The 25,104-nt window shown below is 38.4% G+C and overlaps 1 protein-coding gene across 1 annotated transcript; it reads right to left on the reverse strand.

Moving 5' to 3' along the window:
• Positions 1–761: 761 nt before the first annotated feature.
• chrna7a (cholinergic receptor, nicotinic, alpha 7a (neuronal)) lies at positions 762–24,989 on the reverse strand. Its single transcript, XM_040045613.1, has 10 exons — positions 24,438–24,989; positions 20,289–20,428; positions 19,819–19,863; positions 16,621–16,730; positions 13,338–13,417; positions 9,568–9,735; positions 9,264–9,458; positions 4,123–4,209; positions 3,614–3,723; positions 762–2,034 (listed from the first exon to the last, which is right to left on the reverse strand). Exons 1-10 carry the CDS (start codon positions 24,643–24,645, stop codon positions 1,492–1,494), a joined length of 1,686 nt encoding a protein of 561 aa, XP_039901547.1. The 5' UTR covers positions 24,646–24,989; the 3' UTR covers positions 762–1,491.
• Positions 24,990–25,104: the final 115 nt, after the last annotated feature.

Genomic DNA, 25,104 nt, shown 5'->3' on the forward strand with positions numbered 1-25,104 from the left:
TACCACTGTGTTGCATCACCTATTCTTTGATCAGTGTAAGTGTTTGGGAACTGAGGAGACCGATGCTAGATGGATGGATAGATGCATGTTTGTCATGGTACATTAAAAGAAACGGTACACTCCATCTCACATGTTAGATTAATAAAGCATAGTACAATCACTATTGCTATGCATCCAGTGTGCACTAATGTAACAACATTTTTTCCACTGAACTGATGGACATAAGGATGAAATCCGTGAATTAACAAGTGATGTGTGAAAGCTCAGTGGTATTAGGCAGAAACTAAAATTCTTTCTGGTGAAAATATGAGCATAATTACCACAAGGAGGTAATCATCTCACCTGTTTGTAATCACCTGTGACCAGCTGCTACTTAGGATGGAGGAATTCCTTCAGTCTTTGCCTGATTCATTGAATCAGTGAAGTCTAGCGTTTGCTTCCTGTTCTCTCTATTCACCAGCTTCTCCTTTGTGCAGAAACTCCAGTGTGGAAAACTGGGGAGATCTTTTGGAGAGAATCCTACTGAGAAAAGTGGACTCACCTGTTTCACCAGGCCTCGGACCTCACTGCAAGAAAACGTCTTCATTGAGAGTAGTGCATTTGAGTTTGTTGGCTGTGACGTGTGAAAAACTAATTCTGGGGTTTAAGATGACACGTACTATCCTACTGCTAGAACCTCTGTCTAGTTTTCAGAAGGTTAAACTCTTGCTTCATAAACAGCTCCACATTTGCTTTACGTGTATGGTTTTTAAAAAAACACTGAAAAAGTGTAAAAAAGGACATTATTCCCGTTGTCCCATGTAAGCATCTGTCATTGACAAAGGATTGTTTTTGAACTGAATGAATTTATTTATGAATCTTCAAAGTGGACAAGAATCAACCCATTGAAAGTAACTGATAAAAAATGAAACATACAACATTTTGAATTATGAGAAATTCTTAGTGATCAAATCATACAAATATAAACAGTAAGTAAAACCAAGTAAGAAGACATTTAAATCAAGGCTTTTGGTTCTACTTATGATTGTAATACAATGTAATGTATGATATAGAAATGTGCTACATGAAATACATTTGAATAGAAGGTACAGTAGCCGTTATGTATATGGACCACATTACACATTACAGAAACATTATAATGCACAGTAATACACAGGTAACACAGCATAACTAATAACAGCATTCTTGCCAGGTTAGCAAATTGTATCATTGAAGCAATACTATGCAGTTTAGAGAATCATACAGTACAACAGGATCAGGGTGTGAAGCCAGGCTGTGTGATAGAAAAGAGAAAAGCTAGTTTTCAATAATGTAATGTGATGCATATATTCAGCTGTTTATGTATCACATACATTCTACATTTAACTTTGGATTAAGTATGGGTAAGTGTATCCAAATGACTACCCCGTGTGTTTGAAAATGGTTACTTTGTGAGAACAGTGATTGGTGTAGGCTTTTATATTTGATGAATTATTTATTTCCTGGGAACAACTAAGTGAAAAAGTCTTTGGAAATTGCCTCTACAAAGTTGGGTGCTGACATGAGGATACCAATAGTGCAGAGGATAGTGAAGAGTGAGAAAGCCATGAGACAAAGCCTGTCGATAACGGAGGCGGCGAATTTCCACTCGTTGCACACAGACTCACCCTCGTCTTGGTCGCGGAACCTTTTCGCGATGTAGCGCACCTCATCCAGGATCTTGGCCATCTCTAATTCTAGGCTTCCAACTGGGGTGACCTGACCTGCTGGGATGAGCATCTCGTCCTCGCCTGCCCGTCCAACCAGGCGTCCGCAGAGGACCCCGGAGTCAGACGAGGTGGCAGCAGTGGAGCAGTGAATGCTCTCCAGGCCACGCACGCCGACATAGAGCATGTTGCCATTGGTGCATTGGGAGGCTGAGGTGCTCATGTTGAGGTCTATGCTGGTCAGGCTGCTCCGTCGAGGCTTGTTGTGACAGGCTGAACGCACTCGCTCCTCACCCGGACGCCTCATACGCAGGAACCAGGCACACCAATGCAGGAGGATCACACGGGTCTTTGAGATAAAACGGTGAATGAAAGAGTGGATTAAGGCTGTAATTCACTTTAAATCTGCCATTGAAGAAATAAGAATGAGTGCAGAATATCAGTCTCATTTGTATGGGTTAGACACATTAATATTTACAGAGATGCTCAACTTGTCATCGTGGCGATTGTGGCTTAAGAGTTGGGCGTTTGCCTTGTAATTGGAAGGTTGCCGGTTCGAGCCCTGGCTTGGACAGTCTTGGTCGTTGTGTCCTTGGGCAAGACACTTCACCCGTTGCCTACTGGTGGCGCCAGTGTCCGGCAGCCTCGCCTCTGTCAGTGCGCCCCAGGGCAGCTGTGGCTACAATGTAGCTTGCCATCACCAGTGTGTGAATGGGTGGATGACTGGTTGTGTAAAGCGCTTTGGGGTCCTTAGGGACTAGTAAAGCGCTATACAAATACAGGCCATTTTGTCATATTAAATTTTCCCAAATTGACAAATCACATTAAAAAGTGGACTGAGTACACACTCACTGGCCACTTTATTAGCCACACATTGCTAGTACTGGGTTGGACCCCCTTTTCATCTTCAAAACGTACATACCTAATGAACTGTCCAGTGAGTATATAAAACATGCAGGTGTTCACTCCACTTTGTGTTGTTGCATTCTTTGGCTCCATACCTTTTCATTAGGTTATTATTACCAGTTGCTCCAAATAAATTGGGAAACTGAATGAAATGTAAATAAAACAGGATGATGCAACAATTTGGAAATCATCTAAACCCTATATGTATTTTGACAATAGTACAAAGATAACTTATCAAATGTTAAAAATGAAAAATTGTAGTTTCTTTTGAAAACTCTGCCCATACAAGCAACAAGTTTTTAAATGTGGATTCACTGTTTACCACCGTGTTGCATCACCTGTTCTTTGAAGCGCTTGAGAACTGAGGAGCCCATTAGTGCAGTTTTGAGAGCTAAATGTTTTCCTATTCTTGCTTCATATAAGATTCCAGGTGAATTTCTCTGGGCTTTATTTTTCACATTTTTCATTTCATAGTGCAGATAATGCAATATTTTCACCATGTGACAAATCCTGAGTGCAAGCAGGTTATTGTAGATTGCTGAATAAAGTCATCTGGATGGCAGCATATGTGGAATTTATATATTGTTCAGCACTAGCACGGCCTTTATAGATGATTACTGTGAATTTGTATCCAATTATGTTACTAATCTGTTTCTTAGTAACCTTAGTTTTGAACTGTTAGAGATTATTCTGTTCCTCTTTCCCAGGTTTCTGAAATATCTTTCAAATTACATACATATACTTACATTACATACACTTATGTTATATTTGTTACATATATTATATTTGATATAGTTTTAGCCCTTATGAATTCGCATATATATGTTTAATCAGTGTCATATTTGCTATATCTAGCATTTGTTTTTCAATTCATTACTTAAAAATGTGCATTTTATTTAGGTTTGTCAACAGTTTGTTTTTAATGTATTCCATATTTTTGCGTGTGTCTATAATGAAACTACATAAATAATAATGCCAGTAAAATTCACGAAAAAGTTATTATTGTTTGAGAAAACACTCACCCATTTTGGCATCTTGCCTCCATCAGGGTCGTGGTGATGATATTGCAGGACCAGAACTGTAGCAATCACTGAGAGACCGACAATGACCATTGTAGTGGCAAAATATTCGGCTGCATAAAAAAGAAATGCAGGCGGCAATCAGAATGGATCAGAAAGAAGTACTGTGTAGTAAAAAAAACAATGAGAAAACTAGATGATAACATCAAGGTTATGCATACAAGAAGAAAGGCCGGGCCGATCATTAAGGACAGCAAATATGTCTTCATCCCTTGAGCATTACTGCTCACTTATGTGCCTCAAGAAGTGCTTTCATTCCACTGATTCAAACAGACTGACTCAGATCCCTAAACCAAAACGAAATCTAAATACTGGGTAGCTGCTTGAATTTGGCTACACTGTGATATAAGGAAATCCCTGATGAAAAATGACTACAGAAAATTTCACCCTTTGCTTCTCTCTGATAGTAGTTGACATCCATAGGAACTGCTTTTAACTTTGGCCTGGCTTACCTATTAAAGGCACAGAGTCTGATGTGGCGGGCATAATCTCTGCAACTAGCAGCATAAAGACAGTCAGAGAGAGCAGGACCGTAATACCTGGGGAGGAAACCAAATCTCAGTTATCAGCTGACAACAAAACGTAGTTCAACAAAAGTATTCACACACGTATGTTTTTGATCTTTCAATCAGCTACAAATCACCATAAGCTGGATGTTATGTCACAAACAGACACAAAGACCCTCTAATATTATAGCAATAAAATGCAGAAAACTGTGTGTACTGTTGCAGACGTATTAAACATTAAAATGAGTGTTTTATCATTTTCAGGTGTTTGCAGTTGCTTTGTACCCAGATTTATTCTATTTTTCACATTTTGTTCCTATTTCGCACAAAGCCATTCAATTTATTCCATGAATTTGTGCCACCTTATACTCTTTTAGTCTGCTAATTTTGCTTTGTTTTAAAGGTTTATTCTACTCCACAGCAACTGGTTAATTCACAGTACGGTAGTCAAATGTGAAAAATTGAAACATATAATCTCTATAAATCAAAATTTGGGAGTGATCAAACCTCACTGTGTCACAAGATGACCTGAAAAGGTAAAAGCAAGAGCAACACGTATCTTTAGCTATGGGGAGACAAATTTTCACTTCACCACTGGCTCTAATGACTAACTAACTTCACAACTTCCCCCATGCATGCCCATGTGCGTTTGATACCTCTGAAAAACACTTTAAAAGCGGCTTGAGTTTGTCATAACTGCTACTTTAGTCCTTTCTTTGGATCAGGGAAGAATATTTAAATCTGAGAAGGACTGAGGAGAGTATTAATGTTCTTCAACATCTTCAAAAGTTATTTTTTGAATTTCTTAGATAGGGACAGTGCAGAGAGACAAAAGATGGGGAAAAAGACCAGGCCAGTGACACAGGAATGAGGATCAAATAAGTAGCAGCCAGATGCCGTTAATGTACTTGATTAATCTATTGTTAACAAGTGTGAGCTCATCTATAAAACAGAGGTTTTGGTAGTTTGCTGGTCTGGAGCCTTCAGGTGTTTTAGGTATCTCAGGTGTGTTTGGTTTGGCTGTGGTTTAGCAGGTAGAGCGTGTCATCTACTAATTGGAAGGTTAGTGGTTTTTCCAGCCTGCACCCTTGGACGAGATACTGACCCCAAGCTGCTCTCTGATGCATCTGTCAACGTAGAAATATGTGTGAATGTTAGATAGAAAGCACTTACGTGGAAAACTGTATGAACGGGTGAATGAGCCAAGTTGTATAAAGTTGTGTTCAGGTAGGCTAAAAAAGCGCTGTATAAGAACCAGTCCATTTAACACAAACTTATGAGTGGACAGCCCAGCAAACTCATCCCAGGGTCAGACCATGCAGTACTCAGAGAAACTGCAAAAAACCAAGAGCTACATCACACACACTACAAGCCTCAGTTACTGTGTTAAATATGACAAATAGGAAAAGAATGAACAAGTATAGGTGGCTTGGAAGGATAACTAGGAGAAAGTCTCTTCTTTCTATATGGCAGCACAGCTTCAGGTTTCAAAGTTTCTGAACAAACTACAAGACTTCTGGAACAATGTCCTTTAAACAGATGACACCAAAGTGGAAACTGACCATAGCGCCATCTACGGTGAAAAACAAACACAGCATATTGACACAAGCACCTCATTTCAACTGTCAAGCACTGTGTTTTTTGCAGCCACAGGACCTGGGCACACTATCAACCATATATTCCTCTATGTACAAGTATTCTAGAGTCAAGCACAGTGATGTGAGGCCATCAGTTCAGCAGCCCAAACTGGGTCATGCAATGAATCATGGGTTGTGCTCTCTTCTTTGCATAACTACATACACAATAATCTTTCTTAAAAATGTCATACTGTAGTTTAAATAGCATAATATCAAACAGTTAGCTATTCAAACATTCAAAAAATAACTAGTTTCATTTTATTTGGCTATTTTGTTGTTTTTCCTTAAATTTTCATCTTACCATTAAATGCACTATAATGTTCCTGTTGATCCATTTATAATATCACAAATCACACTTCTCATGGCAGCTCAATTTAACTGAAATTAAACCAGGCAATAAATGCTGGCATTAAAACACATTTCTCACTCTGTGTTCGCCATTCTTAAAAATGCTGACGTTGAGTTGGGTAACTAGATATACTGATTTCATTTACAGCGGTTTTTATGACATAGTCAGCACACACATAGATGAAGAAGAAGCTATGAGACATTGAAGTGAACCGCATTATACATAAAAATCTTTAAATAAATTTTTTTTTTAAAGAAGAATTCATACTATCATAGAAACTTATATCTTCACACACCCAATCCTCATTTCTCTTTCCTCTATAAGCTTTGAAAACATAAAAAGCAACATGCAGATGAAAATGCACACAGTGAGCCCACACATTAGCCATCATTTGGTTAATGAAAGAATCCAGCTGCAACACAGGACTCTAATCATTTGAAAAAGGCAGAAACTACATAAATTAATAGCCTCTACTGAAACATGCAGTACACACACACCTCAGATACTGTCTATATAAAGCATTTATAATGAATGAATGAAACACTCAGGCAACTCTGACAACTGCGATAAGATTAAAGGTTTTCAAAGGTCTTCTGACAATTCTGTTCGTCAATCTGTGGTTATAATTAGGTCACTTCATAAAGCCACGGAGCAATAGGATTGCTGGAAAGCCATTGGTTTCAATAAAACCACTGATTACCCAAGAGAATATGGGTAAGCAGTGGTTTTGAAGTTGTCTAAGATGGAGAAAAATTAAAGAATAATGAAAGAAGGTTTGGCTGCGTGTCAAAACTACTTGGGCTGCAAATGATGTAACCTGGTTATGATCTCATTAATTCTTGGCCATTTTGCTTCATTTTTCATATCATAGTTATCACAAAGATCACAGTCACGTTAGCATAAGGTCGTTTACAAAATGATCAAACTTTCTGTAGCATGGGGGTTTAGGAACATTTGATTTTTTTTTTTTTACAATAATTGTGACATTGAAGCTTCTTGGAAGGACTTGCAAAAGAACAAAATTGAAAATGTTTTAACAGAATTACCGTTGTAACCTGAGGATGGCACACATCATCGAGAAAAGTTAATGTTCAGAAATAGGTTGGTGGATGTGCAGAAACAATACTGGGGTCACTCAGGACCTAAACAGAACACCTAAACTCTAAAGTCTAACTGAAAAAGATGCCACGGCAATTGAAGTATCAAAGGTGAAACAATGTCTGAAAGGTACACTCTAAGTAGCAGAGGTGCCTCTGAAACCCCAATTTAAATTGATAACATCTTATGGTTCTGGCAACAAACGCATATTACAGACGGCTGCTTTAGAGTCACACAGGATATAAATCTGGAATATTGCACCACAGCAAAATCAGCTGCCCAGATGAGCTCATCAGAAGAGAATGGATCTCGATTTCATCTTGAAAAAAAAAAAAGAAGCTAATGGAATTTTAGTTTAGTGTTCGGTGATACGACAGCTTAAAAATAATGTAGCGTATGGCTTGATTGGCACAAGGATTTTTGCACTAAATGCATTCCAACTGAGAGTGATATCCCAAATCAATTCATATTAAAAAGGAGTCTATATCAGTAGCTTTGCCAGATTTGTAATTTGAGTGAAATAACAACATTTGCAAGCTCATAATGACAATGCTGATACAGTGAGTTTATGCATATACAGGGTTTATTGTTCTCAATGTGAATTGATGCTCTGGGTTATTATTGTATTCGACTCTATTACAATTAAGGTTATGTCTTCAACTCACAGTAACTTTGCTTGATAGCTCAGAAACTTAAAGTTTTAATTTTCTCAGAAAATATTTTATCTTTTCACTAATTGCAAAAGCACTACTGCAATTAGTGACATTCAGAAATGTGCAACTTGGAAGTTCCTGGTTTCTAAACTATCTGCATTTTTAATTCAGAGCCACATCTTTAGGTAGATTGTGTCTAAAAAAAAGTAGAACCACATTTGGCGCTAGCTATGTGTTCACAGAGTGCGATTAAAGCTTTCAATATTGGTTAACAGACTTATCAGTATGGTTGTGATACTGAGGTGATATGCATTAACTTGCTGCTTAAAGAACATATTGCAGACAAAGAGTTTTGGAGTAATTTTAAAATAATGGCATCACATTGTTTCCCCAACTTTATTATTTAATACTAACCTCACGATTGTCTTTAGCACATATAGCAGCTGAGAAAACAGTGGTAAGGAGTCAAGAAATGTCTTCGCTGTAAACTGTCCACTTAGTTAATATGTTGTTTTTCTGTGGCTGCTCTAAAATTCTGCCACCAGTGCTATCCTTCGGCCTCCTAGCAAATGCACCTTTGGTATAAATTTGAAAATCCTAGTTGACATCTTTCTGAGTTCCTGTGTTCAAAAGATTTAAAAAAACAACAACTTGACCTTCTATCTTGAGGTGAAGGTATAAGATTCAATGAGATTCAAACTCATCTGAGATTTTTAGTAGATGTACCATTTGTATCAATTTGAAAATCTCACATACCCTCATTCCTGAGTTATTGCATTGACAAAATACCCAAACAGCTTTTCAGGCTGAGGGGTGAAAAGCACAAGGAAATGGATCTGACTGTGTGTCAGGTATCCAACAATGTAACCAAAAATGCATGGTGGTTTCAGTAATGTGAGTACAGTAAAGGGACTTTCACATAGTCTTTGTCGCTTGTGGTTTGTTGCTAGTGGACATTCCAGGCTCCGGTTACTTAGGTAACCCTGTAATGTAGGTAACTGTGGTAGTTGCTTAAATCACTCATCTGAGGGTTGAGAAAAGATGGGACACACCTTTTTCTACTATCAGAATTTTTTTTTTTGCCTGGTGTTGCCTGAAGTAGCTGGATGTAATTCAATTTTTATGACCTCTGGTTGCCACGTACCTGCTAGTTTCTTAATATGTGGACTCCCATTAGCGTATCATGGCCATCCATTGCTTGCTAACTTTTGATGGGTTTCCATCTATAATGCAGGTTCTTAACTTTGCAATTGAAGTCTTGAGATTACAGTTCTTACAAACTGGTGTTACAAAAAATTGCTGTCAAACTGAACTTTTTTTTTTTTTTTTTTTGAATGAAGCTGGTTTTACCCAGGGAGATTTTCTCTCCAGAGTCAGCAGGCAGGAGGAAGACAAGCAGGGCCAGAGTAGAGATCAGGACGCATGGGATGAGAAGATTGAGGCCATAGTAGAGCGTCCGTCTGCGCATCACCACGGTGAAGGTGACGTCAGGGTACGGTTCCTCACAACAGCCGTAGAAATGCTCATTCCTTTGTCCTGGAACCTCTGATTCAAAACAAGGCATACATTTACTGTGGTCCGACGGGTTACAGAAAGTTGGAGAGAAAGATTAGAGCAAAATATTTTCAATGATTTTACTGACAACCTTACTTACCAACAAGATCCCACTCTCCGTTGGCAATGTAATTGCTGATATCTGCATCCATCACCTTTAAGTCCAGAGACCAACCCCCGTATGTCCAGGAACCAAACTTCAGGTCACATCTTTGGACATCAAACGGGAACCAACGCACATCGATGTGGCAGGTGCTCTTGAAAATCCCTGTTGTGGTGAGAAACACTGAAAGATGCCGAAAGACTTGCTTTCATACATATTGTACTTCACCTGTAGATAGAAACGGACACATGAATATTCCAAGCTTAGTTAGAGAGCACACTCGATTACTCTGGTATATAGGAAGCAGAGAGAAACTGAAAAATGAAAAAGAGAGGCAGCAAAGAGTTTTACTCTGAGGAGATGTGAAGTCAAAGTGCCATCCATCCGAGAAAGAGTACAAAATCCAACATGACAATGCGATGAAAGTGGAGGGTGATTCTTCAGGACAGGCAGCCACCAAACTATTTTCATCTATATTTAAGAAATATAGAAGACACTGGCAGTAAACAATGCCTCTGCTAGCGGCATTAAGGTGGCAAACGTGAATATGAAATGAATATAGACAATACTGAAGAATGAGTCCGATTTACTGTAATGAACCTCAGTCACAAAGACAAATGTCTAGAAATTCAAATGATTTGTCCCATCTGCATACAGTTTTATCCACATAATGCAGTTGTGTTCAAATCAAGCATGAAATGATTATTTGGTACCAATAAGGCATCCAATGAGGAATCATTTGGAGAAAAGTTGAGAGGCAATTTTCTTGAGACAGAAGTAATCAATCCAGAATAAATCTAGTGATCAAGCTGTATTGATTAAAGATGCTAAGGGAAAGCCAGCCAGCACTTTTGCTGGGTAAGGAAAAAGGGGAAGAGCTTGGCAGGGAGAGCAGTAATCACCAGCTATGACAGGAAGGCACTCTGTTTCAGTGTGCTCCCTTGAATCCATGCTTATACTGCATATGTAGAGTGATCAGCCATGTCATTGAAACCACAGGTGATGTAAATAATTACACTATTATTTTTAGCCATTTTTTTAGCCAGTTACACTGTGTCACTTCACATCATATTTTCCTTTGTCTAAAGAAAGCAACGAAAGCTTGTAGCTTGTGACTTTTTGGTGACTTCTTCCCCTGATGGGCATAGCATTACATGGGCTGACCTCCACTCGTGGGTACAGAGGGACACCTTGTCATACTTTTGTTATTTAGGTTTTTATCTTTATTTGTGGTTCTCTTTTGATATTTATTGTGTTTAAATGGTTGTACAGTGCTATATAAAGAAACTTTACTTTCTTACTTACCCTTTGATGGGTCAGCGATAACCTTTGCAATATTTAAGCAGTCGGTTTTAACTTTATGATTGGTAGGCGTGTGTGTGCATATGCACTGATGGTTTTAGAGAGAGATTTATATATATAAAAACATAAGGCCCGTGGGCAAGAATCAGCCCAGCAAAAACTCCAATCTGTCCCACAGTATGGCTTTGGAAAATGTGAAAGAGGACGTAAATTTCAACTTTTAAACTGCATTTTCACAAGTTCGACAGCTTTTCCTACGGATAAAGACATCCCTCATGGACATTCATACTACACCAGAGCAATTAAATGAGACATTTCTTTCTTTTACAACAGCAGCGTGTCTTTATCGTGTAGAAAAACTGAGACAAACTGGTGAAATTGCATTTTTTTTTCTTATGTTAAGATATCTCATTGAATAAATATGTAGTTACATTTCTGTACATTGACAGGATGTCTGGGCCACATAAGATTAGTATGTGACCTGCAATGTAAATTGAGTTTAACATGCCTAATATATAGCATCAAAATGTGAATGGTGTCTCAGAACCAGGTGGATTTGGAAAAAAAAAAATGCCATTCTGCTCTAAGAAAAACATTAGAAGACGACACTTTCTTTGCAAGAATGAGATGAAAAGAGTAATAACACAGTTAAACATGTGACCAGACCAAACCACATTTTTATGCTAGCCTAAGTCGAGAGCTCCTGGCTCATATTTCATACTTAGCAATACTAATCTTCTCATGTAACACGTCATAGAAAAGACAAAAAAAAAAAAGAAGAAGAAGCTAAAAACCTAACATATTTAAATTCATCTATGGGGCATTAAGTTCAGGAAATCAATTCAAAGCTGCAGCTTATGAGAGCTCATTAGCATCTGCTATCCCCAAGTCATAGTTTGTCATGTTACTGCACAATGGTAAGAAGCTGCTAGGTATAATAATAATAATAATAATAATAATAATAATTATAATAATAATAATAACAGGTTTGTTTTAGTTCATAACCAACTAAAACCTCTTTTTGTAGAAAATAATTCAACTTAAAGTAATTTATGAATCAAAGACAGTCATCCACTCTCTCAGATTTTATTGTGAATACTGCAAAAATAATTTGAGTTCATTACAAAGCCAATATGAAAAAATAATGAGACTTCTTGTTCTTTATGTCAAATAATGATATACTATCATAATTATTATGTACAAGTATTCCAAAAGCCCTCCAGGGTTAAAATTTCATATGTTTGCAAAGCCACACCAGACCCACATTTGTTCACTGCTCTGAATTATTAAAGTCGGGTACTTGTCGCTACAGAGAGAAGTGACGAGTACCTCTTCAGTAATACTCATGGGGGTGTAGATGCACATTAATGGCAGCGAGTCGCTGTCCTCTGTGGACGAGTGTAAAGCAGATGTATTTTGATAATTAAAGAATAATGAAACATTTGCAAAGGTTTGGATTTTAGGCATCTAAGATTTAGTCACACAAACAACAAATATAGCACGGGTATTTTCTTTTTTAGCATCATATAAAATGTCAGTTAATTTTTGCCATTACATGTAGGTTTTTAGTCACAAAAGACTCTTCAAGTCTTGAAATGTGATCGAGTGGTTATCTGCAGCCTCTAAACATTGGCCTGTTCTGTTCTGTAACTGTGTTTGACAAAAGGTTTTATTAGGACATCATTCTTACTACCTGTGTTTATATACAACACATTATGTGTGTTGCATTTATGTTTAAACTGCACCCACAGGAGGCTTATGTAACATTATGCATCATTCTAATACACACTTCACTGAAGACTCGCACAGGGAAATGTTTTTTTGTTTTTTGATGATATGTAGAGCCTATGGACCACTTTGTGCTTACTCTACTGCTGTATAGAAAGCATTACCCACACATGAGCCGGCACAGAGGTAAAACACTTGGACTGGATCTAGAGTAAGGTGTAACAATTAATGCTTTAACATACAGATGAATGAGTCAGAAGATTCAGGAGCCATGTATTTATTTTAAATGTACCCAGCTAATGTCTGCTCCTGACAGGACATATATCATTTGTTATTGTTTTTGTTTTCATATTTCATACAGTAAGTGTTGCTGCTCCACATCGAAAGGAGCCAGCTGAGGTGGTTCGGGCATCTGACAAGGATGCCCCCTGGGCGCCTCCTGGGTGAGGTGTTCCAGGCATGTCCCACCGGGAGGAGGCCCCGGGGCAGACCCAGGACACGCTGGAGAGATTATATCTCTCGGCTGGCCTGGGAACGCCTTGGTGTTCCCCCGGATATGCTGGAGGAGGTGGCTGGGGAGAGGGAGGTCTGGGCCTCTTTGCTTAGGCTGCTGCCCCCGCGACCCGGCCTCGGATAAAGCGGATGAAGATGGATGGATGGATGGAAGTGTTGCTGCGAAGGTAAAAATGTCTTTTTCCCCAGTCAATATGTGTCAGTGACTAAGATATGGCTTTTACCTGGAGGTAGGTAGGAACAGGTGCCCGAGGAGTTGACCAAAATGTTGGTACGGAACGTAGCATCGAACCTTTCATCCGCACTGTAGACAACATGGAACAATTCCAGCATTTAATGTTGAGTTATTTGCCACCAGTATTATTTCAGTGGAAGTTACCTGAGCAGATTCATCCTGAATTTTTGGAACAATATCTCAGAATTATATGAATACAATATTAATTTGTATAAGCCACAAAGCGAGGAGGGGCAGTTGTGGTAGGAATATATAAATAATTCTCTAAGTCATTATTTCTGCAGATACACAACAAACAAGGAGTCACATCTCATGCAAACCTTCCCAGGAGATGAGTATTTAGTTGTTACCCTGCTACCCACAATGCACTCCATCTAAATAAATTCCCTAAGGCTGGGGCACGGTTGAGCTAAAGTTGAATAAAGAAAATGACATTCATATGAAGTACAGTGCTCTCTCTCTCTTATTAGCTGCCAGGGGAGTAAGGTACCTTTAATGTATTTTGTTCAGATGTTCTAGAGATTGATTAATGGTGATCGCTATAGCTTTATTTCATTTGGGACACATAATGAAATGCTCTTCCTACCATTTCTATACAATTTTATTAATTTGTCTAAATGATTTATTGCAAAGTGCTTTTCTAGCTTTTTACTTAAAGTGCACAGCTCCCCTATCCTTGAAGTGTAATATCCCAGCCGTGTAACCAACCTACCAATAAGATAAGAAGATAAAGTTAAAATCTTTTATTTGCCATTTGTACACATACACTGGGTGTGGGTACTCAGGAAATCTTGTGCAGAGCTTAGAGCCAGAGGGGAAAAAATGAAGATAAGAAAGAAAGAATATGTCAAATAATTTCAAGTATAAAACAGTAGTTTCTGTATTGCACTTACACTAAATGACTGTGGCACGGAAAAATATCACACGTTATTAAGATGTATATTGCACAGTAAAATGTGTATTGCACATAAGAATATATGTTACAGTGGATAAAGCCAAAATACACACAAATACTAACTAACTAACTAACTAAAAAATATATTTGTGTGTATTTTAGTTAGCCCTTATTTTGTTTTTGACCTCAGAATGACTGTGACAGCGAAAACTTCAAAAATGGCATTGGACTGCATTTTTATAACAGATGTATTTAAGCTGAGTTTCTCATTGCAAAGAAAAGGGATATAGTTTAATAGCAAAGCCCATTACCTGATCTCAACCCAGCACAGCATGCCTTTCAGTTACTTAAGACAACACTGACATCAGAGAGACCCACAACAGCCGGTGGCTGCAGTGAAAATCAGGCAGAGCCTGTCAAGGGAAGGAAATATCAAGTGCTGATGTCTATGTGTTCTGGACTTTAATGACTGTAGAGGATTTTCATCCAGGTATTTAAAACCATCCTGAATTTAAAATGATGTCAGTTTGCCCAATTAATTTTGAGTTTCTGAAAATGGCCATTCATTTAAATAGCTATAACTCCTAAACAGTTAATGAGACACTCTGTTTTCCTCAATTCAATCGCATATCATTCGATTTAAAATCAACTGTGTTGGTATACAGAGTTAAAATTACAAAAACAAAAAACAGAAAAGGACAAGGACCAAGCTGCATGTATCTTTAAATTCTCTGCTTGTCTGTCTCAACAAGACAGTCATAATAATGCCTGTGGCAGCACGGGGTCTGATGCTTTCCAGAGCTCATGAGCAGAAGCCTGAACACAGTATCTTTTCACATGTTGCCACTTGAATAAAGTTATTCTATTCAGGTACTCCCACTCTCTTTGGGAGCTATTTCATAGTAAATAAAACAGTCAGTAGTATACGCTCATTTTACATTCTTATGTGTCCTTGTTTAATAAAATGTCTAAATGTTTGATGGGATATTTGTGCTGGTTGCGCCCAATCAGTTGTAGCCATCTCACTCTGCAGCTGGAAATCTGATGGTGCCAGGGTTACATTTTTAACAGCATACACACACATAGTGAACGTTTAGGTCAAAAAACAGATGACAGCCTGCCAAATACAGCAACTAACTGTTCGAACTGTAATTTGGGAGACAACAACATATATAAAGTTGGAGGCTATAATTAAATATACTTATACTTAATGTCATGGTCCTGGGTCGGTCACCCAGCGTTTGAGTTTATTGTTATTATTTTCTAGTTCACTCTGCTTTTGTATTCTGTTAAACAGTCTGGGAACTTCCTGTTTTACTTTGTAGATCCATGTGTGACTTCATTGTGTTCAACTTATGTCTCCCTGTCTCGTCATGTCAATTAGGTTCAGCTGTGCGTCCCTCCTGTGTGTCATTTCCTGATTACTTTGTATAGTGTTTGTCTGCCTGTGCTCTTGGTCAGCTCGTCTGCATTTGATGGTGTTTTGTTCATCACTCTGCATCTCTCGTCATGTTTTCAGGGTTGTCTTTAGTTTTCCCAGTGTAGGTTTTGGTAGCTTTTCGTTCCTCATTCCCTGTTTTGCCACTTTGGTCACTTAAATAAACGCTCACTCGCATCATAACCTTTGCCTGCATTTTGGATCCTTTTCTCCACAAACACCACACCGTGACACTTAATACCATAAAAATAGGAGGTGTTAAAAATATTACTAGCTATTTATGTTTAATTTAGTAACAAGTTTAAATTTCAAGTTTACTCACAGAGAATCCAATAATTACAAAATTTTACAGGTACCTGTATTAACATTTTGTTCATACCAAAGATATGCTAAAGATTATACAGTATTCATTGGATTTTGTATCTCCTGTACATCACATCCTTCAAAACGAATATAGTAGAGGATGAGGCACAACAGTTTTCTTTATTTGCCATTTTTAAACAACAAGATATTGTTTACAATATTTGGTCTTTAGTGTATCACAGACAGCGTGACTGCAAACAACCTTGTTTAACCTCTGGAGCACCAAAATCTAAAAATGCATCACATCCCTCTGAGATCCCTGTGCGTTATGTAGAAGAAAATGCATGCACACTAATACTTACTTAGGCTTCTTGGGGAATCTATATTGTAACCAGAAGCCCCTTTTAACCATACACGGTAATCTTCCACTAACTTGACGTGCACATCCAGAGAAATGTAACTACTCTTCAGGTCGATGCAGTCTGTAGAGACTGAATTTCATGGAAGCGTACGGGTTAAAAGTAGCTTCCCTCTATGTTGTAAGTTATAATGTAGATTTGCTGCAGAGGTCTAAATCAGGCATAAATCTAACACCATGTACAACTACAGTTTACAACCCAGCAGATCAGTGCCTACCTGTTATACAGCAGAATGTCTGGTTTCCAAATGAGATGGTCAGGAAATCTCACATTGGACACACCTGGATAATCCAATGGATTCCACTGGAGGTAATAGTCAGTCCAGTACTGAAAAATGCAAACACATTTGACACCTTGACTTTCACATTCCACTTACTTATTTTTAATACATTTAAAGGCCTATGGGCTTATTAAGCCTTTTTAAAGGCTCGGGGATTTAACACGGTTTCCTCGTAGCAGTGACAGTTACTATAAAAGCCAAAATAAATGTATGTGACAACATCACAGAGTGACATGGAACAAGAATGAGACTTGATTTCTGTCTGGAAGGTTTTCTGTTCAGAAAAAATGCTGCTAAGCGCATTTGAAATGTCGACATAATTGGAAAGCTCAGAGGATGATTACAGTTCCAGCTTGTAGCTGTTGAGACATTTCAACCCAAAATGTCAGAAGATTATTATATTTCAGTTATAATAAGCACAAGTACTGTTTAAAGGGCTCTTAATACCTGCTTTCTGTGACATCAGACCTGGCCTGAGATTTAACGTGGTTGTGGTGATGGTGCCTTGGCCAGGCTGAAGATATGAGTTTACAGTTGTGTTGGTCTTTACTGCAATGTCTATTATATGTGACTACAGAGGCTGAAAGACTCCAGGATTATGCAGGTGGTGCTGTATATGGGTGAGGCAGGCTGTTAAACATTTAAACTAAACTTTGGTACTTAGTGGATACTTGGTTTACACACTGTAGGAGATACAGTGTCTATTCATTTATAGACAGTATATATGTAAATATCAGAATGTATAATTAAAATGGATAAATATGATGAGCTAAATAGCTTAGTAATTAATAAGCATTTGATTCCTTTTACTCCATTTCTAACTGAAAATTGTCAATATTTTTCATCTTGTGAATATGATGGCTTTCATTTATTTCATGTTAATTTTTTCAAAGGTGCTTCAACAAGCATTTAGTATTTTTATAATATATTTTTAGTTTTTAAGAAATTTAGACCTTTTTTTTTTTTTTTTGATTTTTTAATATATTTGTGAGAATTTTAAGCTTTTTTCCACTTGTCATTATGAGGTATGGTGTGTAGAATTGTGAGGTGAAAAATGAATCTGATCCATTTTGGAAAAAGGCTGTAACATGAAAACATGTGGAACAAGTGAAGCGGCGTGAATAGTAATGTTAGAAGTTTATGCCTTTGCTTTATCATTCATATGCATCTGGCTCTTATCTGTGCACACGTGGTTTTACATCTTTAGTTTATTTGATTGTCTGCCTGGAACTGCAGGAACAGCAGGAACTGCAAAACAAAACCGAGTCTGTACTAAATCTGACCCTAACTAAGTGGAACTAAGCGGTCAAATTAATTAATGTTCATTCCCTTTTCAGATAAAACATATTTTGCACTAGAAAAATGTGCCTGAATTTTGGAATATCCTTTCCTTTAATGGCAGCATATAGTTTAAGTAGTATGAATTCCAGATGTTTCTGAAAAATCTGATAATCTAAAGCCAAACTGTGGGTTACACAGCCCTGGGTTCAAATGTAACGGGACAAAACAATATAAGGCACAAGAATGACTTTTGTATTACAGATTATTTTCTTAAAACACACTGGGAATGGCATCTATCCCTGAGGATAAATGAAGGTACTGATTACACATAATGTTTAAAATGAAGCTCTAGAATTTCTTTTAAAATATAAATATGAATAGAAAGGTGAATATTTCACCGAATACAAAACTCCAACTCCAGGTCCACAGCCGTGGTGATATGTATGAACACATACTGTGAAGACACTTCTCTTGATTACATGGCTTTCATAAGGAGTTTTCTAATCCAATCTATAATTCACTTTTAATTAACTCAAAGTGCCATGTTCAAGTTCCCAGTATAATGAACCATAAAGGTCAGTTAATGATAAAGGCAAAGGAAAACAAACTGAGGAAGGATTTAATTGCTTGTGCATCTCACATGGTGATTTTGAAAAATGGCATTTCCACAGCCAGGGAACCCTCTTTAATTTGCATCACTGTTTAACAAAAAACTTTCCACCTACTTTTTAATCTTTACAACAAGTCTTTCATTCATTTAACATCTACAAAACTTGCTGATCTATTATTTAATTTGAAAAATAACTGGCCTTAAAATGACCAGACGTAACTCTACTCTCCGTTTTGTGCTTTATTAGTATGTGTAAACGACTATGCAAATTTGTCCATGTCTCATGCCAACTTCTGCCTGCAGGCTTAAATGCAGCCCTGTGTCTTAAGACAGCTGGTATTACATGAAACACAGCACTGCACAAGAGTATGAGGGCATAATCGTGCTTAATAATCAAAATACTTGTGTATCGAAGAGGTCATCCAGTTTGTTGGGCATTGTAAGATTTATAGTACAATTACCCAGTGGCACTGATGGAGGGCACTAGAAGGGTCGATCACATTTAATGTTTCAACATGTAATCTTAAAGAATCCTTCTCAGTATTTCAAAGTCGTATATGTAGCAATGTATACATCTTGTATGCATCTTTATGACATTTTCCTTTTTTTCCCCTTTTACTTTTCTCAAAACCTACACAAGTAAAATAATCCAACAGATGCTGGATTGATGCTAAAACAAAGTACACTGTGGATGCTGTCGGCGCGATCATGTGCCTAAGAGCTAAAATGAATCTTGCAGGGAGCAGAAGGAGAGAGAGTGAACAAAACTCCCGCTGCAATGCCCCAGAATGATTTAAAACAGACCAAACAGCCTTGGTTCAGCCTTGGTAGAGCTGCTGACGATGCAGCAACAGGGATCTATTGTCACTGTATGGACAAGCTGTAATAAAGCATCTGCGTTAATACACTTCATCTCACTGCATGAAGGACAAAGTGCTGTACTGCCCGTGTGGAAGACGAATAGAAAGTCTGGGTAGCACTATGCGTGAGTTACACAATTCATTTCATCACATCCTCACAATATGATAAATCTCTTTGTGGTACATGTTTGCATAAACTAAATACCAGATTAAATGCCAAAAGTAAAGGTACAATGTAACACTTAGGTGAAAATGGTCTTAGAGTTAACTGAGAGGATTTATATAAAACAGATGGCTCTATGATTAAAATGCATGATGTGTGTAAGTGCAGCCGTAAAGCTTCGCAACTCAGCTTTTCTGTGACTTTACATAAATTATACTTACCAGCTGTAGCCAAATGTTGGTTGTTAAAACCTGGTTCTTCTCATCCTGTTAGAAAAACAGAATTATTCATGTTTGTAATTAAGTACATTTATTTTACTTTTTTCTTTTTGATTTTTTTTAAATGAAGTGCATGCTTCATAAATGGGAAATCACCCTACTAGAAATGTACAAATCCACAGAGGCGTCAGTTTTTAAACCTTTTATAATGCCTCACTCACACTAGAGAAAACAATGTTTGTAGACTGTGGCAAAATCAAAACTGCTGCATCAGTATGCACTGAATTTGGGATCTTGCTGTTTTTGGAATAGTTGCTTCAATGATGGGGATCAGGTCTGTCATCTTTAAATATATGAAAATTGCTTACATAACCATGCATGACTTATCACTTTACTGGCATGTACAGTATATGTAGTAGAGTACTATGTAGTATGTATAAACATCTGTGTTTAATGGGCAATCATTTACGCACCACATCCATTATTTGCATGAGGGTGAGGCCGAAGGAAACAATGAGACTCTGAGAGTCATTCTGGACTGGTCTCACTAGTGGGTTGTATCCATTCATCAGATCACTGTACAGTCTGCGCTGGTTTGGCCCTTGATGAGTAACTACAAAAAAAAAAAAGACAAACAGGTAACCAGGACTCCAAAGAACAATTAATAAGTAAAATAAATTATAATTATAAGCAAGAAGGACATTGTTAGTCACATCAAATCATTCCTTAACTTCCAGCAGCCATATTGCAAAACAATTCACTATGCAGTATTTTACATCATAGAATATGAAGTGTGAACAGTTATTTTTTTTAGATGTTACTAAAAACCTGCGTAAAAACAGTGATATTTCTAATATGCTGAAGTTCAGACAGCGACGCTAATTTATATCAAACATCAAGTACACACTTCTTTGCGTATTGTGCAAACTGAAATAAGGATCCCGTGCAATGTGAAATGCACAAAAGTCATTAAAGTCTATCCTCTAGCTCTGTTCATTTATTAAACATTATAAACTCTAATGTGGCTGACAAAAAAGAAGTAAATAAATAAAAACATGACCTACAGCCTGTCTGTAGCTTTCTTTTCTACTTTACACACTGAGTTGCCTCCACCCTACACACACGCGCACACAACTGTAATGAGAAAGAGCCCCACCAAGTAACACTGCTACACTGTACCTTCACATGCAAGAAGAAGAAGAACGTCTGCACTGATCTACGGGACAATCCATCCAACAGCTGTTGACATCTTCTAGTCTGGACTGGTGTGACAAGACTGACACACAACCACTGCCCTTAGATACGCAATGCTGCCGTGGCTCAAATGATCAATAAAACAATTTATTTGAAGTGAAGTTTACATATATTTGTGGATGAGACTGAGACAGCTAATTGAATTTAACTCAGCCTCTCCACTCTCCTGCAGCCTTTTACAATGCCTGGGCAGCAGCTCACGACGCAATGGTTCCAGGCTCACTCCTGATCCACTTCATCTACATAAATGAAAGGGCACAAGGCTGTGTGATGAGCCCTTTCCTCTACTCCCTCTTCACCCACGACTGCAGACCTGCTGATGGTTCCAACACCATCATTAAGTTTGCAGATGACACCACGGTGATTGGCCTCATCAGTGACAACGATGAGGCCGCCTACAGGGAGGAGGTGGATCGTCTGGCTGAGTGGTGCGACAGAAACAACCTGCTGCTTAACACCGAGAAGACCAAGGAGCTCATCGTGGACTACAGGAGGAATGCTGACCCACATCCACCCATCCACATTAAGGGGACGGCTGTGGAGCGTGTGAGCAGCTTCAAGTTCCTGGGAGTCCACATCTCCGAGGATCTCACCTGGACGACCAACTGCTCCAAGCTGGTCAAGAAGGCTCACCAGCGCCTCTTCTTCTTGAGGACTCTGAGGAAGAACCACCTGTCCTCAGACATCCTGGTGAACTTCTATCGTTGCAACCATCGAGAGCATCCTGACCAACTGTAATAACAGTCTGGTACGGGAACTGCTCTGCCTCGGACCGGAAGGCGTTGCAGAGGGTCGTGAAAACTGCCCAGCGCATCGCCGGAGCACCACTTCCTGCCATAAAAGACATCTACAGGAAGCGGTGTCTGAAAAGGGCTGGGAAAATCATCAAAGACCCCAGTCACCCATCACATGGACTCTTCACCCTCCTGCCCTCTGGGAGGCGCTACAGGAGCCTCCGGACTAAGACCACCAGGTACCGGAACAGCTTCTTCCCCACAGCTGTCAGACTCCTGAACTCTGCCTCCTGACATCTGACCCACGTTAAACTCATGGACTGAACATACACACACCCACAATGGACAACTGTACCCTCAAACACACAATAATAACATGGACTGAACCACCACTCACAACCACCAGCACTTTATATAGCCTCTGTAGAAACTATCTACACCCTCACTTATCTTAACTGCACTACTGTATAGCTCTGTGTAAATAATCATTCTGTACATTCGATAATCTTTAATCCTACAACTGTTTACAACTTGCATAGTGCCCATTTCTGTATAGCTGTATTCTCGATTCTGTAAAGTTGTTTATTTCATATTCTGTATAGTTTTTTCATATATATCCTGTTCATATCCTGTACATAGCTTGTACTCACTACAGCCTGTACATATGAGAGTTAGAATATTCACAAATACTTCATACCCGTGTACATTATAACATACCATAATAGACCCATTTCTGTGAATATACTCACATATCTATTTTGCTAATATATGTAATATATTAATATCACTAAAGCACTTCTGGATGGATGCAAACTGCATTTCGTTGCCCTGTACCTGTGCATGTGCAATGACAATAAAGTTGAATTCTATTCTATTCTATTCTATTCTATTCTATATTCCCCTTTTGCAGCCACTCACTACTACTCCACTTCTGTTCTGGGTCAGTCTCACTGCGTGGTGCTGATCCACCTCCTGCATCATACAAGTTGTAAATCTCGCACTTTAGAATAATTTTGCAATTGATTTAATGCATCTAAAGTTGGTGTTGGAGTTATCAACATTACCTGGGGTGGTGAAACAAATGCAGCCCAGACATGGCGATCTTTCAAATGCCGTATTTGGACATGATTCATCTCCCAATCTCAAATCAGACCCGTCCCTCATTTTAACACACTCTTAGTTCCTCTCCTGAGTTATGGAGCGTTTTTGGCAGCATTTCTTCACTTCACTAATGGCCCAGTTTTCCTAAACCTCCTATGAGAAGCACATTATCCTGATGGATTGGCACAGAGCATACTGTCTATCTGCATATCCCTATTCCTCTGTTCTCTGTTGCATCCACTTCTTTCATTAAAAAAAAGGTTAGCTGAAAGCTTGTCTTTGTCCATATCCCAAGTGGATATCCCCCCACTCCTGATCTCACCGTAATCAAATTTCAATGCAAGGTGACATTAATGTGTTGTATTGTCCACATACTGTTATACACCCCAGTACCATGCTGTCCGAAAAACCACAGCGTGTCCACGAGAAATGAGCTTGGAGCCATAAAAGGGAGAAGGAAAGTCTCTCAACCTCTTAATCAAATTTATCAGCCTTAGTAATATCAAAGGGCTGGATAGGGCCTATAAGTACTCCAGACATGCCCTGACATTTATATGTGCATGCACCGTATGCACACACACCAACAACACTTGCTTCGCTCTCAAAGAAACCTTCATTAACCCCTGGCTGTAAAGTGCAGACTAAAGAGCCCCAGTCAGTGATTATTATTAAATGAATTGCCTCAATTAAAATATTCAGACTCAGAGCAGATTTGAGTAAAACCGATGAGAAGCAGTATTCAATTAGAATAAAACATAAAGCATTGAAGATTTTGCACGGTTTGCTTATTTCCCTGTAGAAGGACCAGAGCCAGGATATGATGGCAATATCTTGTGAAAGAAAAAAGACTGTTATTCTGTTTTGTTCTTTTAAACATAGAAGCATCTGTCCAGTCACTGTTTGCCCCAATCTCTTTATCACTCATAAACCACAATATTAGAAATGCCGTGATCTTGCAGCTCTTTTTATGCATTTTGCATAATATTTTTTCTAGTTACATCACAAGAAACCACACAGTTCAACAGCAAAAGAAAGTTCAGAGCTGACATACAAATCAGCCACACGTAACATGTAGTATAAGACATTATAACATGTTTGTTCTCTGCAAGCTGCATATTGGACCTCACTTTAGTATAGTAATATTACTTCATAGCTTCTGAACCCATGAAAAACACACTTAATATCAAATACTAATAATGATGACTACAGTCACACCGAATCATTTGCACACACACGCACGCACGCACACACACACACACACACACACAACACTTTCATATGATTGCTAAGGCATCTAGACCAAAAGTGTCTGAAACTCAGTGTTTGGCACAACAGGTCTGCAATCTCAGCTAGGGAACCGCTAAAATCAATCCACAGCGGAGCAAGGTTGAACGCACATTAACACGTCTCGTTCAATAACACACACACAAAAATTCTATTACTCCTAATTATTTAAACAATAATTGTTATTTTTAATATGCATGGCGCGCGATACAGTTAATTAACCAAATGAAATGCATGCAGACTGCCTACCTTTCACTGTGCAGGCGGTGACTGCAATAGAAAGCAGAAAATTTACTAAGTCCATGTTGAAACGCGTGAGGAGTGAAAACAGAAAGACTCTTCTGGATGCAGGAACGGGAGCGATAACACTGTGGGGCGGTGTGAGTGTGAGATGAGAGGGAATTCTGCCAATAAATAACTCCTCCCCCCAATGAAGAGCCGCTGTTTGGCAGCCCATTAATGATTTAAGCTGAAGGATCAAAACTTTCTGCCCACAGTAGAATTTTTTATCCTTACCTTTAACATATTTTGCGGTACTCTCTCGTTTTTACAAGTGAACATTTTTGACTTTCAACACTGTTGACTGGATCTCCGTGTCCCCTTTCTGTTTTTTTGCGCATTGTAAACTACACAAATGACTAAATAGGCAACACTAAATCTATTGAGTTTATATAATTTATATTTCGTTTAAATATATTGTGGTTTTATATCAACCCACACTACCTCTTGCGTAACCTTTTCAGTCAAAAGCACGAGGACGCGTCTGCGTAACTAGAGGCCATCTACTGGTCTGTAAAAACCACTACAATTATATTGCAGTTGTGGGATGGAGTCTGTTTAATTATCAGTTTAATGTTGCAAACACTGTACATATTGTTTTTAATTTACCCCTATTTTAAATTCCTACACACAGAAT

This window comes from Simochromis diagramma, unplaced genomic scaffold (genome assembly GCF_900408965.1).
Source record: "Simochromis diagramma unplaced genomic scaffold, fSimDia1.1 OVJJ01000079.1, whole genome shotgun sequence".
Classification (NCBI taxonomy): domain Eukaryota; kingdom Metazoa; phylum Chordata; class Actinopteri; order Cichliformes; family Cichlidae; genus Simochromis; species Simochromis diagramma.

What these genes read in the sequence shown, in the direction of transcription:
- chrna7a (XM_040045613.1), bottom strand. Translation starts at nt 24,645, where the DNA reads ATGGGCTGCCAAACAGCGGCTCTTCATTGGGGGGAGGAGTTATTTATT. An exon ending in TCATGCAAATAATGGATGTG is followed by an intron (nt 19,864 to 20,288) that starts GTGCGTAAATGA and finishes TTTTTCTAACAG; the next exon opens with GATGAGAAGAACCAGGTTTT. An exon ending in CCAACATTTGGCTACAGCTG is followed by an intron (nt 16,731 to 19,818) that starts GTAAGTATAATT and finishes TGCATTTTTCAG; the next exon opens with TACTGGACTGACTATTACCT.